Source organism: Dermacentor albipictus, chromosome 4 (genome assembly GCF_038994185.2).
Source record: "Dermacentor albipictus isolate Rhodes 1998 colony chromosome 4, USDA_Dalb.pri_finalv2, whole genome shotgun sequence".
Lineage (NCBI taxonomy): Eukaryota > Metazoa > Arthropoda > Arachnida > Ixodida > Ixodidae > Dermacentor > Dermacentor albipictus.
Window position 1 is genome coordinate 11,447,325 of NC_091824.1, and position 16,813 is coordinate 11,464,137.

Genomic DNA, 16,813 nt, shown 5'->3' on the forward strand with positions numbered 1-16,813 from the left:
AAGCGTAGTAAAATAGCCTGGTTGCTGTTTCACGTGCATTTTTATTTTATCATGCAGCTGTTTCGCTATACGTTTCTAATGTGGAGGGATCAAATGCATCACGGTAAATGCAATGCAAAAGAACTTTTGTGTGCTGAGATGCAAATCAAATGCTGCAAGGAACTTGGACCTTTCCTATCACAAGCTGCCAGCTAAGGAACGACTCCGGTATGCCTGGCTATGGTACATTTCGCGACAAGGCAACGACAAAGGCAGCCAGAGGGTGCCTAACTCCAGGCCTACCATTTGTTTCATCATCATCATCATCAGCCTGGTTACGCCCGCTGCAGGGCAAAGGCCTCTCCCATACTTCTCCGACTACACTGGTCATGTACTAATTGTGGCCAGGTTGTCCCTGCAAACTTTTTAATCTCATCCGCCCACCTAACTTTCTGCTGCCCCTGCTACGCTTCCCTTCCCTTGGAATATGGCCCGGAGTAGTGTGGTTGCAAAGGCTTCCGCACGGCACAGTTACGCACAAAAACGTGGGTAGCAGAGGTGAGTGCAGGAGAAACATACGAGGACCTTGCCTCTTGTGAACGTGTAGGCAGGGGCGTATGTGGCTGAAGAAGGCTTGCGGTTCGGCAACGTATTCGGCAGGTGATGGCATAGGCGTTTCGGGGGTGGCGATAAAGAAATCGCACGGAAGGTGTAGGTGAGTGCCGTAAACTAGCTCAGCAGGAGCAACCTAGGTCGCTCTTGAGTGCGGCTTTGATGCCAAGTAAGACGAGGGGCAAATGTATGACCCACTTCTCCGGTGATTCATGTGCCATAAGGGAGGCCTTGAGATGCCGGTGAAAACTTTCAACTAGTTCGTTGGACTGCGGGTGGTAAGCAGTTGTGCGAAAACGTGTCGTTCCGAGTAGTTTGAGTAGCTCGTTAAAGAGCGCTGAGTCAAACTGCCGACCACGATCTGTGATTATTGTGGACGGGCAGCCTAACCTTGCGATCCACGTAGACATGAAAGCTGCTGCAACTGTGGGTGCTGAGATGTCAGATATAGGTGTAGCTTCTGGCCACCGTGTATAACGGTCGATGCATGTCATTATGTAGCAGTAACCTTTCGAGGGTGGGAGAGGGCCGACGAGGTCCAGGTGTACGGTGTCAAAACGAGCATCCAGTGGAAGAAAAGACTTGGCAGGCGAAATGGGGTGACACTGGATCTTAGAGCGTTGACACGACAAACAGCAGCGAACCCAATCGCGAACTTGCGCGTTTAGCCGAGGCCAAACGAAATGACTGGAAAGAATCTTCTGTGTCGCGCGTATGCCAGGTGTGACAGGTTGTGCACGGTTTCAAATAGACATCTGCAAAGGGATGCCGGAATGTATGGTCTAGGTGTGTTGTTAGAAGTGTCGCAGACGACGGACGTACCAATTTCAGGGACGTTGACGAATTCCAGAGTGTACGAAGTTCAGTGTCGTCACGCTGTTGACTGGAGAGTAATTCGGCCTCGATGATGAAAGGTTCCGATGTCAACGTGGAAACGACATTGACACGACTCAGAACGTCGACTGGAACGTTGTCGGTGCCCTTGATGTGGCGGAACGTTGTTGTAAACTCTGAGATGTAGGAAAGGTGTCGAATTTCGTGGGGCGAGTAACAGGACGCCGAACGATTCGTTGCGTGCACAAGGGGCTTGTGGTCAGTCAAGACAGTGAATGCACGGCCTTCTAGGAAATGGCGAAAATGCTTGATAGCCAGGTAAACAGCGAGTAATTCACGGCCGAACACGCTGTAGCGGGACTGCGCAGGCTTCAGTTTCTTGGAGAAAAAAGCGAGTGGATGCCACGCGTTGTCGATTAATTGCTGCAGAACGGTGCCAACAGCGGTGTTTGAAGCGTCGGTCATGATGGCAGTGGGTGCGTCTGGCTTTGGTTGTTTAAGCAGTGTGGCGTCGGCGAGGGCAGACTTGACTCTTGTAAAAGTGTCGGTGGCCTCTTCAGTCCACTGAAGCACTTGTTTGCGTTTGTTTACCAGGAGAGCATCTAGTGGAGCCATAAGTCGTGTGCACTCGGGAAGGAATCGGCGGTAGAAATTGACGAATCCGAGGAATTGGCGAAGCTTGGTGAGTGTGGTCGGTCAGGGGAGGTTTTCGATGACGCGAATCTTGGACAGCAGAGGTCGAATACCATTAGCGTCGATGATATGACCGAGGAACTCGAGTTTGGGTTGACCGAATTCACTCTTGGTGGCGTTGATAACAATTCCTTTACTGGCAAGGCGTGAAAACAACAACCACAAGTGGTGAAGATGTTCTTCTGCCAAAGAGCTTGCGACGAGAACGTCGTCAATGTATGCAAAAATGAAAGGCAAACTTCGGGTGATGGAATCGATGAAACGCTGAAAGGATTGGCCCGCGTTCCGTAAACCGAAAGGCATGTGGAGAAATTCGAAAAGACCGAAGTGTGTGGTGATGGGGGTCTTGGGAATGTCTTCTTCAGTGACCGGTAGTTGATGATAGGCATGAACAAGATCGATCTTAGAAAAGATCGTCGCACCGTGCAACGCTGCCGTGAAGTCCTGAATGTTGAGTAGAGGGTAACGATCAGGAACTGTGACGTTGTTTAGTGCCCGGTAATTGCCGCATGGGCGCCAGTCTCCCGTCTTCTTAGGCACCATGTAAGTGGTGATGCCCAGTTACTGGAGGAAGGGCGGATGATGCCAAGTTGCAGTATGTGTTCGAACTCCGCACGAGCAATTTTGAGTTTCTCCGGGGACAAACACCGGGGTCGGAAATAGACCTGTGGGCCGGAGGTGACGATGTGATGGCACACGTCATGTTGCAACGGTTGCATCCAGTCTGGCAGGCGCGTCAAAGTGGGAAACTCGCGTAGGAGCGCGGCGAAAGGTTCGTCCAACATGGCAGAAATAGGCGCTATGTGCAATGTGCCTGATGATGGGACGCCAGGAACGGATAGCTGGGTCACGGAGTCGATGAGACGGCGTCGTTGGATGTCCACAAGGAGTCCGTAGTTATGCAAGAAGCCTGCTCCAATGACTGCATGACGGACATCTGCAACCAGGAAAATCCAGCGGAACGCTCGTTGAAGGCCACGGTTTAGCATGACGGAGCGTGACGAGAAAACTGCAATCCTGGTGCCGTTGACAACTTGCAAACACAAGACAGGTGTCATTTTTCGATCGGAGTGCTTTGCGGGAAGAATGCTGACGTCAGCACCTGTGTCGACTAGGAATCGTTGTCCCGTAACTCTGTCCGTCACGTAGAAAAGGCGACTTGTGTGTTGGGCCGGACCACTCGGCTCCGTTAGAGGTCGGCCCGCCTGTTTCCCTGCCAAGCACAGGGACGCTGACAGTGACGAGCGTCGTTTCCAAAACGACGATGGTATGTAGTAGCAAACGCCAGGCTTTGTAGTTGAGGTTTCATTGCGGGTGCCCGTGCGTCTTGATCTGCTGGAACTACGGCTGCGTGGGCGACGAGACGTGCGGCGGTGTTCCGCTCCACAGATGATGCGTTCCAGGTGCTCACACTAGGAGTCGAGCGGAGATTGGACTGCGGAAGAGCAGAGAAGAGTTTGCAGATCGGTTGTATTGTCACCAGAGACGGTGCCGTGGCTGTGATGGTTGGGGTGGCTACTTCCATGACTTTGTCGGCCAAAGCAGCAAGTCCGGTAAGGTCCATAGTAGAGGCTGTCGCCAGGACCATCTGCACGTTAGCCGGGAGTCATTGCAAAAACAATTCGTGCAACAGCGTGTCATCGATGGATCTTGCGTTGTTTCCGAGCAGCTGGCTCATTCGGCAAAAAAGTTGGCTAGGGTGTTGGTCGCCAAGTTCTTCAGCGGACAGAAGCTGCTGGATGCGAGAATGCTGTGAAGCTGCTGTGCGCTGTAGCAGTGCTGCCTTGAGATCGTCATAGGCGGAAGGCAGACAGTGGGGAGTTCAACAAATCTGCTACCTCATCAATGGCGGTGGGCGAGAGCACTGCGACGGCATAATAGAACTTCGAGGCTTGAGAGCGGAAACCAGCGACTTGAAATTGTGCTTCGGCCTGAAGAAACCACGCCGAAGGATGCTGGTCCCAGCACTGTGGGAGGCGGACAGCGATGGCAGAACAGGAGGGCTCACCGCATTCCTTGGAAGGGTTCTGGCCTTGAGCTCTCGAAGCATCGGTCTGGTCCATGGTCTTCTCTACCACAGGAGCGTATGGCAGTATCACGTCCGGGTCACCAAACATGGCGACGAGCGACCACATAGACCGGTGAAGTCTCGGGCTCTCGCAGGAGAGGAAGAACCGACACCCGATCTCTTAGAGTAGCATTCTTTTAATAATCTCTTTCGGAACGCTAGCTTGTGCCGGAGCGCGCCCGCTGCTCGTGCCTCGTGTAGACGTGAGCGTCTACCTCATCGCTCGTGCGACGCCGATGCTGCTGCCGCTACACCCTCTATGTAGTTCATTGCTACAGGTGCGTTTGTGGGCGCTGGCTCCAAAGTTTCGTCAAAATACGATTCCTCCACATCACTCTCCACCTGCACTTCACAAACAAAGCTCTCATCCGTGCACGGTTCCACAATATCAGCGTCTTCATCAGCAGAAATGAAGCCATCCCAACCAATGTCGTGGCCTCCATGTCGGAGTTGATGACGCGCTGCCACAAATCGCCGCCGGACTGATCGTCTTCGGAAGCATCAGGCTTGGCATCAGGTACTGTGTCAAGAAAGCTGGCCTTGCGAAAACGGTTCCACATTCAAGCGGCTGTCACTTTCGCCCAGGGCACCTTCACCATCTCACGGCTGAATACAGTGAAACTCAAAGCGGCAAGTTGGCGGCCGAGCGGTCAACAGTGATGGGCAAGCACTCCACCATGTGGCACCTATGCAATGCCTTAAATGCATGTATTTCATTAAATTTTTATTTCATCTTTATTTCTTTAAGGACACCAGCAGAAGGTATTACATAAGGGGTTGCTTGTCCATAATAAATACATTTGGACACATTTGTTTTAACAGAAGTGATTTGCTAAGTTTGCAATGAAAGTCGATGGGCAGGTGATGGGAGCAATAGAGCTGGGAAGATCGTTCCAATCCTTGGCTGCACAGGCAAAAAAAAGAGGCGGAAAAAGTGACAGATCTGGTGCAAAAAAGGGACACTTGAAGTGGATGGCTGGTTTGGTGTGTAATGTATGTCGGGGGATGATGTAAGGCTAAAGTTAGGTTAAAATTCAAACAAATGTCAATAAACTCGCCTTCTTCGACAGGGCTTGCTGACAAGTGTGTTGGGTTATGCCAATCGATTTTAGGAAAGTTGAAGTCTCCAAAAAGTAAAATATGAGCATTAGGGTGAACAGTCGTGAGTGTGTTCATTATATTGTTTAGATCACGTGAAAAACTTGGATTAGTGTTCGCTGGCCTGTAACACACCCGAGTAGTACTGTTTGAGGTGAAGCATGACAAATCAGCCACAAAATTTCAATGTCGGATTGAATGCTGACAACAGAACAGGTTATTTCTGGGCCAACAGTGATTAGCACACTGCCTCCTTGGCCACGTTTGCGGTCGGTGTGGAATAACTGAAAATCTGGTAGATCCGAACACACTTCGGCATCTATTATGCTGAAATCAAGCTGCTGCACTTTGGAAGTGGTATTGGGTGGCAGGAAAGGTAGAGTAGCTGCCATCAGAGAAGTTCGCACGTGGTGCGCTGGGTCGTTGCCAAGCACGAGCAGCACAGGCCTGCCTTGCCTCTGCATGTAGCGGTCAAGCTTGCCCAGCCGTTGCAAATAAATCGCACGTCATCCACGCGTTAGTATTGTGCTTGTGCACATGGGTACATAGCTCCGAAAGCAGTGTGTCTTCTTTGATTCTCCTATTACAAATTCATTAGTCGTGCCATCCATGTTAGTGCACAGAAGTACTCTAATGCGCACTTTACTGTGCTTGCCACTAGCGCATGAGTCACCTTTCATTGCATGCGTCTTGTCTGGCAGCATCTGATAAAATAACGCAGTTTTGTCTGTGTTATACATCCTGCTCTTGCGTAGCTTGCAATAATGGCTCAGTTTCTTACAAGCCAAGTGGCAACGTCTTGGTCACTTACCGAAGCTGCCTCAATGACAATCTATTTGAAAACAATCCTATGCCGCTCTTTGAATCGATGCAGCCAGCCATTGCTCAGGCTGAAGTCAGGAAAATCTAGCAGGAATGCAAAGTTTAGTGGGCAGTGCATGAAGGTGGGGAGAAGGTAGCTGGGCACGAAACAGATAGTTCGCCTGGGAGGAGGCTTGGGAATATAGTCGGCACGCAAAGGGGTCAGAGGTCACCGTTATTTTGCATTGCGGTGCCAGGTTTAAGCCGTTCGTTCACTGTAACCAGTAAGCAGGGCTCAAATACATCCATTATACGTGCGATTTTATGCCATTTAAACAATGTATATTTGGACAGTCGCACAGGTCACATTTGTTTTAAGCGAAAGTTCGTCTTAAGTGGTGCGGTTATATGTGGGCTCGACTATATGGTGCTTAGGAGATGCTGGCACCTCTAATTGGCACCAGCTACTCTTTTTCACATAGAGATATGGAAAAAAAACAAAGGAATTAACTTAAAAGCATTAAAACTAAAAATCAACTCCAGACCACAGTAACACAAAGCCCAGTTACATAAGTACACTAACATAAAGTCTGGTCACATAAGTACACTAAAATCAGGGGATATAAGAAAACACGGATTAGTCACACGAAGGTACGCGAATTCAGGCATTGAATAGACCAAAGTTGGTCAAATTGTTCTATGGAACAAGATCACAACTATGGCAGCTGCTGTGCCGCACACTCAAAGTGTGAAACATGGACTGGGTCTTCAGTCTCCAGAAGGAAACGTGCTTGCCTCTAATAGCTATAACATTCAACACAACAACTCTGATACGTTTTAGCATGTCCTCGCACATAAACAGCCACAATGTCAACACAAGGCAAGGCGACTGCCACTGCTGATTAGCGGACTCAATGTGCCTAGGCCAGCTAGCTGGCTGGCTGTGTGAGCCATTTTTCTTCATCACCAATGTACAGCACCACCGCCGACGTGGCGGAGGGAAAAAGAACTATCGCCTTGACCGGCGGAGAGGCACGTTACGCAGGCCACACCTCCTTTCCATCGAGCGGCCATACCTGTTTTATCTGCATGTTCCTTGTCCGGGAACGCAGCCTGCTAATATCATCTGCGAATAAAAAACTAGGCTTTCTTAAACGTCATCTTCACGACGCCCCTCAAAATGTAAAGCTACTTGCTTATAAATCATTAATCAGGCTAAAACTTGAGTATGCATCCGCCATCTGGAATCCACAGCAAGATTACCTCATTGACTCATTAGAAGCTGTGCAAAACAGAGCTGCCCGTTTCATTCACCACTCATACTCATCCTATATTAGTGTTTCATGTCTGAAGCTACAGTCCCAATTATGCAGTCTTTCCCTCCGTCGCCGTATTTCTAGCCTGTGCCTATTTCACAGATTTTATTATTCCCAGCTCAAACAGCAGCCATACATCTGGGCACCGCCATCACGCATGTCTCGCCGAATTGGTCATCCGCTGAAAGTCTCACACCAACGTGCCCGTGCCCGTACGACTACATTTTCCAAGTCATTTTTCCTCCGAACAGCAAGCGACTGGAACGACCTTCCCCATGAAATTGCAGCCATCACCTGTCCATCAACCTTCCTAGAAAAAGTTACATCCCACCTGTCATCATGAAAAAAAAATCTTTTACTTTCTCATGTTAACCCCACCCCTTATGTAAAACCCCCTACAGGGGAGGGGGTCCTTAAGGAAATAAAAATTAAATTAAATTAAATGACACTGCGCCTCGGTAAGGCCAAGCCAAAATGCGCCAAGCATCTCAACGCGCTTGCTTGCCTGCGAGGAGTTCATAACTCGAGGGACCGCTCAGCAGCATTCAGTTGAACCTTAAGGCTTTTGCGTTCACAAGTCATAAGAAGTGCTTAGGTGTGCTTAGATTATTATTATATTTTTTTATAAAGAGTCGAACTTTAACATAGAACGATTTTGGTACAGCAAGCTAATTTTACCAACTTTGTTATGTGGAGGCTTAGTGGTATGCAAGATGTGAGTGAATTCCTGTGCCATATTATTAGGAATCTTGAGATACGAATTGGTATTTAATTGGATGGGTTGGTTTATAGCCAAGACAAGTGTGAACAGCTGAGCTGCAAAAACAAAGGACTAAGGGAGACAGACAAGAACATCACTGTACTAACAAATGAACTTATTATTTAAGTATCTTACATAATATATACGAGGTGTGTTCAAAAATTGTGGAAATTTCTTCTTTCCCACGTAAACCAAAGAAGTTCAGGAGGCTTCCTTCAATGGATATGGGAAGGGGACATACATGCACAAGCATGAATTGTTTTCTGCCCACAGAAAGTGTCCGTTGCTGCAAGTCGGCCTGTGAGTGAGGACGTGTAGTGAGGACGTGTAGTGAGTGCTTGTCAGATTTCAATAAGTTTTAGAATGACGGAACATGAGCAGTTATCTTGCTTCAAATTTTGCCAAAAGCTTGGCGATACCTAAGTGGAAACCATTTGCAACATTCAAGAGGCTTTCAGGGACGATGCCATGAGCACTTCATGGATAAAGGAGTTGTACAACCACTTCAAAGATGGCCGTACATCAGCGGACAGCGAGCCGCATTCAGGCAGACCCTCAACAAGCTGAAATGAGAATGTCATTGAGCAAGTGCAGACTTTTGCTCATGGAGGACCATCTCATCGCAGTCTGAGAACTTTTGAACGAGATAGGGGCAAGCACTGGATCAGTACATTCAACTTTGACTGAGGATTTGAGCATGAGGAGAGTGTCTGCAAAATTAGTACCAAAACGGCTAACAATGTAGCAGGAGCAACTCCATCTGGAAATCACACGGGACCTGCTGGACAATGCAAACAGTAACCCCAAATTTCTGAACACCGTGATCAGAGGTGATGAGTCGTGGGTTTATGGGCATGACTCAGAAACCAAGATGCAGTCGTCACAGTAGAAACATCCCACATCCCCGAGGCCAAAAAAAGCATGGCAGGTCCACAGCAATTTCAAGGTCATGTTGACACTTTTCTTTTACTCCTGTGGGGTGGTGCATCATGAGTACGCACCACAAGGACAAACGATCACAAAGAAATACTACCAGGAAGTCCTTCGTTGCTTTCGCGACGTTGTGCAGTGCAAACGACCAGATCTCTGGGTAGCGAAAACTTGGCAGCTTCATCACAATAATGCACCCACCCACTCTGTGCATGTGATTCAGATTTTCTTTGCGTAACACAACATTCCTGTGGTTCATCAGGCTCCCTACTCCTCCGACATGGCTCCGTGTGACTTTTGTCTATTTCCCAAGCTGAAAACACTGCTGAAAGGAACCCGATTCGAGTCAAGAGAAGACATGCGGAATGCGACAGCTCGGCTGATCACCATTCCAAAAGACGCGTTCCAGAAGTGCTTGCAGCAATGGCGGGATTGCTGGAAGAAGTGTGTGCATTGCCAAGGGGACCACTTTGAAGAGGATCAAAGTTTTCTGCCTCCTAATCAATAATGGTATTTCTGCTGACCAAAGGTTTGATATTGGTTGAACAGCCCTCGCGCATATATATATATTGACTGCACGTGTGCCAGCAAACAAGCTTAAACATGACCTGATGAATGTGAAGAATCTGCTTCCTTAGGAAAGTTTTTCGGGCATGGTCTGCAAAACTCTACGAGCCGATTGCAAATCGCTATCAGTCAGTGAGAGTGGAAATTTTTGCAGGTATCTTAAGCAGCACAAGCATGATGTCATCAAAGTGAATGAACTTGTTCTTGAGCAAATTCATGGAGTTTACGGCAATCTCCTCGCCTTGATGGAATCATGCTTGAAAAATAGGACTCGATGTGCATTTATTGATAACGTTTAATGTTCTTTCTTGGCAATTAAAAACGGGATTCCACAAGGGAGTGTTTTGGGCCCACTATTTAATATGTTAATTACTTAGTAAATATTAATGCTACAGTTCATTTCTTTGTATATGCAGATGATAGCACTTTAGTCTTTACTGGAAAGGATGCAAAAGAACTAATTATTAGTTTAATGCACTGCTACTTAAACCAGCTGAGTGGTCACAGTCAAATGTGATCAGAAATAATCCTACTAAGGCGAAAGCTGTTCTTTTTAGAGCAAGAAATAAAGCTTTTAAACTGGAACACTCAATAACTTATCTAGATAAAGATTATTGAGCTAGTTGAGAGACATAAAATACTCTGTGTAGTTTTTTCATGTCATTTAATCCTTTGAGGGTCGAATTATTTTGAAAAAAACTTTCCCAGGTGGTCAAATTACCTTATTGCAGATCTTGAATGTACAAAATGTATAAAGTCGGGAATAAATAGTAAAAAACAATTAGGAACAGTATTTTGGTGTCGGCACCACTAAAAACTGCAAAATGTTCAATAGTATTTCCGAGCGTGGTACTCCTTGCAACACGGATCTACGCACAGCGCCTTACCACAGTCTGCACACCTAAAATGTGTGTCTGTTCTCTTGGAGCGAGGAGTTGTGTTGGCGCACACATGACATCTCTGCGTGCGGCTGCCTTGGGCAGAGGTCTGAGGCACCCTCTCGCATAAGCGCGTTGCCACAGAGAGCGAGAATACCTCGTGAGCGGTGGTGACAAGCAAGCTAAGAGCAGTGCCAATCAAGATAGAAATCAACTTCCGCCGCCCCTGCGAGAGCGTGCCGACAAAGAGAAAAACCACGTTTCGCGCGCCTCCATTGCGATCACGCGGCGGAACCGAAACCGCGAAAGCACGTTGCCATTGAGAGCGAGAATACCTCGCGAACAGCGGTGATAAGCAAGCTAAGAGCAGCACCAATCAAGATAGAAATCAACTTCCACCACCCTGCAAGAGAGTGCCGGTAAAGAAAAAAATGGCGTTTCGCATGCCTCCGTTGCGATCACGCGGCGAAACCGAAACCGCCAAAGGGGCGGGGCGTTGCCGCAGTCTGAGCGACGCGCTTAAGCTAGCAATCAGTTGTGTTTATCTCCCCAAGAACATAGCACCAATTTCAAACGCATCTTGTAAGTGCTAAGAGGTGGCAGCACCTCCCGGTGAGCACGCATCGTCATTATGGCGCGAAATTTCAAATGGAGGGTCGGAACCGTACCCGTACGGCAAAGACCTTGCGGGACAGAAAACCGCAGCCGTACATGTACGGCAAAAACCTTCAAAGGGATAAGTTGGGATGCTCACTTTAATCAACTTTGCAGTAAGTTTTCTGCAGTATCCAAGGTGCTGGCTCATTGTAGAGCTCTCATGCCAGTAAAAACCAAGCTACACATTTATCATGCATTGTTTACCTCGCAGTTTAATTATTGTTGTTTAGTAGGGGCGACCACAACACAGACGAACAGAAATAAAATAATTACATTACAAAAGGTGCTTCTCCGACGAATTGCTAATATGGATTCCACATCTGTGACAAAAACTCGCCATCACAGAAATACCAAGTTATATGGTAGATCAACAGTATGAATATAGCATTTTACATAAAGTAGGTTTTTATTTTGCAAAAGAAGAGTTCTTACATCAAATGCAACCCTGCAAAGTACCAGTACATCTCAGAAACCCAGATTCTTTGTCTGTACCACGCTTTTGCATTGAATACAAATTGGAATCTGTTGAACGCAATTTGACAAGAAGTCCTAATAATTATGTCCACACTTCTAATTTGTGTCACAGAGAAATGGAGATGTATTTTGTTCACTTTTAAACATATAATATGCATGTATAACGATGCATAATGCATGACAACATTTTATTTTTTTATCTCTATCAGATATGCCTGAATGTTGTCTGTTCTTGTATTGCATGTCAGTTATCTTGTCAAGAGGTCTGTATATAAAAAATGTTGAAATTGATCTTTTTTAACCTTGGTCATTGTTTTAGTATGTTTTGAACTGCTTTAGTTTGTTTAGTGTTGATTATGTATGTTACAAAGTACTAGATGTTATCGCACTGTCATGTACAATGCATCTTGGGTCCAGTCAAGCTGCTTACAGCAGCCTTTAACCCGGGAGGATGTTTCTAGTGTATACTAGAAGAATAAATAAAATTGAACTTTGTGTTCATGCGTGATATGTTGTTGTTGGTGCAAATTGTCATCACGGAATTATGAAATTGTCAAAAAAAGAATTGCCATCTTGAGTGTTGGGCACCCTGCGCAGGTCGTGGAGGTGGGGAACCCCCACCCACTATTCCCGGTGGCCCTGACTACATCAACACAGCACACAAAGCAGCGTCCTTGGAACGACCCAATGGCCGCACGCCTCTGGTGAGAAATATGCCAAAGGGTCATGTTCAGCTGAATGGCCCTGTAGTGTCCTATTTGTGTTCGCTTCAACAGTCTGGTACTCATGACCACATGCATCATTAACTGAAGCATGGCTGGACAGACACAGACTGACAACGATCATCGTATTTTGGCAGCAGGAGAGATCATCAACATACATGTTGTATCCAAGTCAATCCCTGCATTAAAGCTGCCTTTGAGATACTACAGGGCCAGCAGGGCTTACATGGCAAAAGGCTTATGAGCAAGCTGGCTCAAATTGTGTTGTACCATAATTTGAGAACAGAAATGTTAAATTAGAATATGGCTGCGTTAGCAGGGCAGCAGGAAGTCCTTCACCCTAACACAGGTTGTGTGCAATGTAAACTTGCTGCTAAACATGCAAACTCTGCAGCTGCAACAAGGTTAATTTGAAGATATTTCTCGAGCTGTGCTTAGCCACCTTGAGAAGCAGCAAATTAAGTGACCACAAAGGGCTGCTGTCACTGCCCAAGTCAAAAGTTAGTCGACGTTTCCTAAACCATCCATACTCTTTGTTGGCATTTTCTTGTCAACACGCTTCAGGTAAAAAAAGCCACAGTTTCGCCCAAATGTCGGAGCATTGATAGCGACAGCAAAGTACTGTTACACAACTATACAAAGCAAGGTTCATAGTTTAATCGGATGTATAAATTGCAGTAAACATTCGCTTGCTAATTAAATTAACAAGCATAGTGTCACATGTGCACGGGCAAATATGAGCAGATCTCACTCGATGACCGCGAACACTCGCCGTCATAATGCTGGCGAGATGAAGAGCAGCAGCAGTGGCGAGCGAATTGCCCTTCGTGCTGCCTCTTGCTTCAGTGCGAACTAGGTGCATAAGCACACAGGAAGCCCTCCAGCCTTTGTGTCCGCTGCAGACTACCTCCAAAATAAAGTGCACGTGGCCGCGCTCAGCTGTGCTGTTCACACCTGCGGCCAAACTAGAGGAGACATGTGCTAACATAACTCCTTCCTCCTCCTCCTAGCACAAACTGCACTGCCTGCCTTCCCCCTGGCGTGCATGATCAGATGGCATGCATCTTCCCCACACGCCCCTGTACTTGCGAGAAAACACTGCTGCATCAAGCTGCCATCCTTCTGGTTCACCCTCGCACGCTTTCCCTGGCGCCTACAGCATACCGTGCGCAGCCACAATTTCATAGCATTTATACTTGGACTTTATAGACTTTATACGGAACATCACAGCGACAGCAAAAGTTTACCTGGAGTGTCCATGTATTGCTATCTCAATAAAACTGCACAAAATAAACTTGGACAGTAGGAAGGCACAAAAATGACAGACTAAGTGCAACTGGACCAATGCAGTGTTTTATTGTGAGCGAGGCCATGCGAATAAAGAACACAATTGGTTTCTAAATGCGAATAATTAAATGCCAGCTTTCTAAATCTCGACAAACTTCGACTTGGTCGCTACCCTTTTCCATCGAAGTCTGGTTCCCTCAGCGAGTGTAAAAATAAACTAAATAAATGGAGGGAAAAGCCCGCTCCTACAATTGACAAATGCAATAACGGGCATAAGCCAATCAAAAGGAAATGAACAAGGGTAAAGAAGTACTAATACCCAAAGTGCATATTTTCAAGATGTAAAGAACCAATTGGAAAAAGAAAGTGCGGAGATGGTAATTCCTAGTGTCCTAAGTTCCGGTCAGCGAGGACAGAAGTTCCTTGCGTATAGCGTTTATTGTGTTTGAATGACAAGTGCATTGCAATCAATGAAAATAGGGATGCAGATGTGCCCAGGCGAAACAGAGGGATGATGATGATAATGATGTAAAATGCATCTATGATCATTTAATCTGCACCTGGTCCATTAGTAATTATGGAGGTATTTGCCTAAGGTATTCTGCATAACAAGGTATGAGAGAAAGGTGATGACCACCAGGTTAGCATATGCTGGCAAATGGTCGACCATGACCGCAAACGCTGGCATTATATACAAGCATTTGTGACGTTAAGGCCTCCATCAAGCAAAAGGCATCAAAATGACATGGGAAAAGAAATGAAAATACAAAAATGAAAGCTACGTGACTACACTCAGATAAAGGCGGACAAGCTTATCACTAAGTCAAATGCCGGAGTCAACTTTTTCCAAATGGAAATCAGACAGAAATCAAGAATAAAACAATGCAAAATAATATGAGTTAATAGTCAGCAAAAGAAAATTTAAAAGAGAGGACGATACCAATAGGGGCGAGCCTTGAAAAGAAAAGTAACCTAATAAGAAATGTAAAAAAGGAAAGAACGAAAGAAAAAAAAGGAAACAAATAAAGGAATTGATGGCGGGATTCGAACTTCTGGAGTTGTAGCTGCACATTGAGCACAGCACAGGGCATGCATTTATCACGGCGCACTCGAAATGGCACCGCAACATCACTGGAGGGCTATGTTCACCGGGCACAGACGGCTTCTGGCGGACACGCCAGGGTGGCCGCGGCATCGCGGTGTGAGATCTGCCCTGAGCCGCCAAATGGGCACACGCTCCGAGTACACCTGCAGGCGCGCAAACGGGCAGTCGTACTCCAACTACCCATTCACGCCGGCAAGATGCAACCGCGGATGTGACACCACCGCCCATGAAACTATCCAGAGCTGCATGACACCGCCCTATACATGTGTGGCGGTTTACAGGTCCACCCCATCGCCGGAACGCATGCTGCCGAGTGGGCCCTAGCAAAATGGTCACCAGAGGTGGTAATTAGTGTGAATTCAGCGGGCAGTAACAACAAAAGTCAGAACCAATTTCTCAGAAAGCACCGGCAACAGAGAGTGGTGTGCCATGTAGCAACAGAGCTCCTGGTATCATCATCAGTTTACTGGGATGTATTGATGCAGGCACAGGGCCTCGGCCTGTGTGCGGGCACTCATCAGCCCGTAGTGGCTGCTCCCGACGCCCTGTGACAGTTTCAGCATGCGTCACATACATTCGAGCCGCAAAAGCGTGGGGTCAGCCACGAACCACCAGCCAAAGCGGTGTAATGGTTGCCCAAGCTTAAACAAGCCGGCCTGGAATGCCGGGGTCCAAGTCGCTGGACGTTAGGGACCAGCCACGGCTCCCATACCTGTCGTTAATTCTCGCTGGGCTGTCCTAGACGCTGGAACGCCAAGCTAACCAGTGCACCGTAAGCTGCGTGGGGCCCATTGTAAATGGGTGCCGCATAATAAAAGCACTTGCTAGAAGTTGTCACTTCATGGCTCAAGAAGCAGAGCCTTGCGGGACATGTGCTACAAAGGAACGAATCAGCATGGGTAAAAATGTTTAAAATGGAAAGAAAAACAATGTACAAGAGAAACGAAAACTCAGTTAAGAGGTCTGACCACTGACCGGCCCCCCGTCTCGGCAGCCGCGCCCCAACAAGGAAGTCAACTACCAGGCGTCGACCCGGGGCACGTCCCGCGGGCAGTCCAGCACCGCCTCGCTCACAAGCCTTTCCATCCTGATAAAGAGTGCTCTGTTCTTTTTGTCGCGTAAAAGGTTAGGATATGCACTTGTCCGGAGGACGTCACCCGAGGCACGAACCAGCTGGCCCGCAAGCTCCGCCATCAATGTGCACTTGGTGGGGTAATGCAAGAGCGACATACAATGCATATCGCAAGGGCAGAGTTCATTTACCGCCAGTCCAAATTGAAATACTATATAATATGACAATCGGCCATGACCCGTGATAACATGTAATAAGGGTTGTGATGGTGGGAAGAATGCAGGAGCCTCAGCAACACTAGGCACCCAGTTGAACAGTTCCGTGTTGGCATTTTCTGATCTCCATTTCCGACACCAGTCACGCTCCATCTGCAAGTAGAATTTGCCTTTAATTGACCTGATGGAGGCCCTTGCCACCCGTGGAAGACCATACCGCCAGCGCTAGCTGCCGCCTTGTCCGCAACTTCATTGCCTAAGATACTGCTATGACCACGCACGTGGTGCAGGTCAGTGTTAAATTTCACAGACAGCCACTGAAACGCTTTTTTGATCTGCATCATGCAGGCATCGGTCGACATCAAAGCTGCAACCGCTGACAAAAGTGACAGGCAGTCAGAATACACATTGGCAGCGGAAGGTACCTGTACAGTCCAAAAATATTGAAGCGCCTCCGCAAGCACTAATGCTTCCGCACAATACGCGCCGCTGGCATCCTGAACCTGGAATTTGCTCACTTTTATTATGCGATGTTGGGCCCTCATCACTACTTATGCAGCTCTCGCAGAATTCTCTGTGTATGAACCATCAGTGTAAATATGCAAGGCCAGCTCCATCGATTTATAAAACGCCTCACTGACAGTTAACTGACGAGAAGGAAATCTATGCCTCTCCGATGGGTGGTCAGTCCAAACATCATACTTGAAGTCTGCTGTATCAGGCCAGTAGTATGCCAGCCCAAAAC

At 47.4% G+C, this 16,813-nt stretch overlaps 1 protein-coding gene and 1 long non-coding RNA gene across 3 annotated transcripts in view; one reads left to right on the forward strand and one right to left on the reverse strand.

The window, feature by feature from the left end:
- pyd (zonula occludens-like protein polychaetoid) overlaps positions 1-16,813 on the forward strand; it is a 448,973-nt gene that overhangs the window by 367,673 nt on the left and 64,487 nt on the right. For both annotated transcript variants that reach the window (XM_065435932.2, XM_065435931.2), the window contains exon 18: positions 12,265-12,371. In XM_065435932.2, coding sequence (XP_065292004.2) covers positions 12,265-12,371 — 107 coding nt within the window. The remainder of the gene's footprint in view (positions 1-12,264; positions 12,372-16,813) is intronic.
- Positions 1-16,813, reverse strand: part of LOC135904932 (uncharacterized) — a 240,890-nt gene that overhangs the window by 55,739 nt on the left and 168,338 nt on the right. The window lies entirely within an intron of this gene.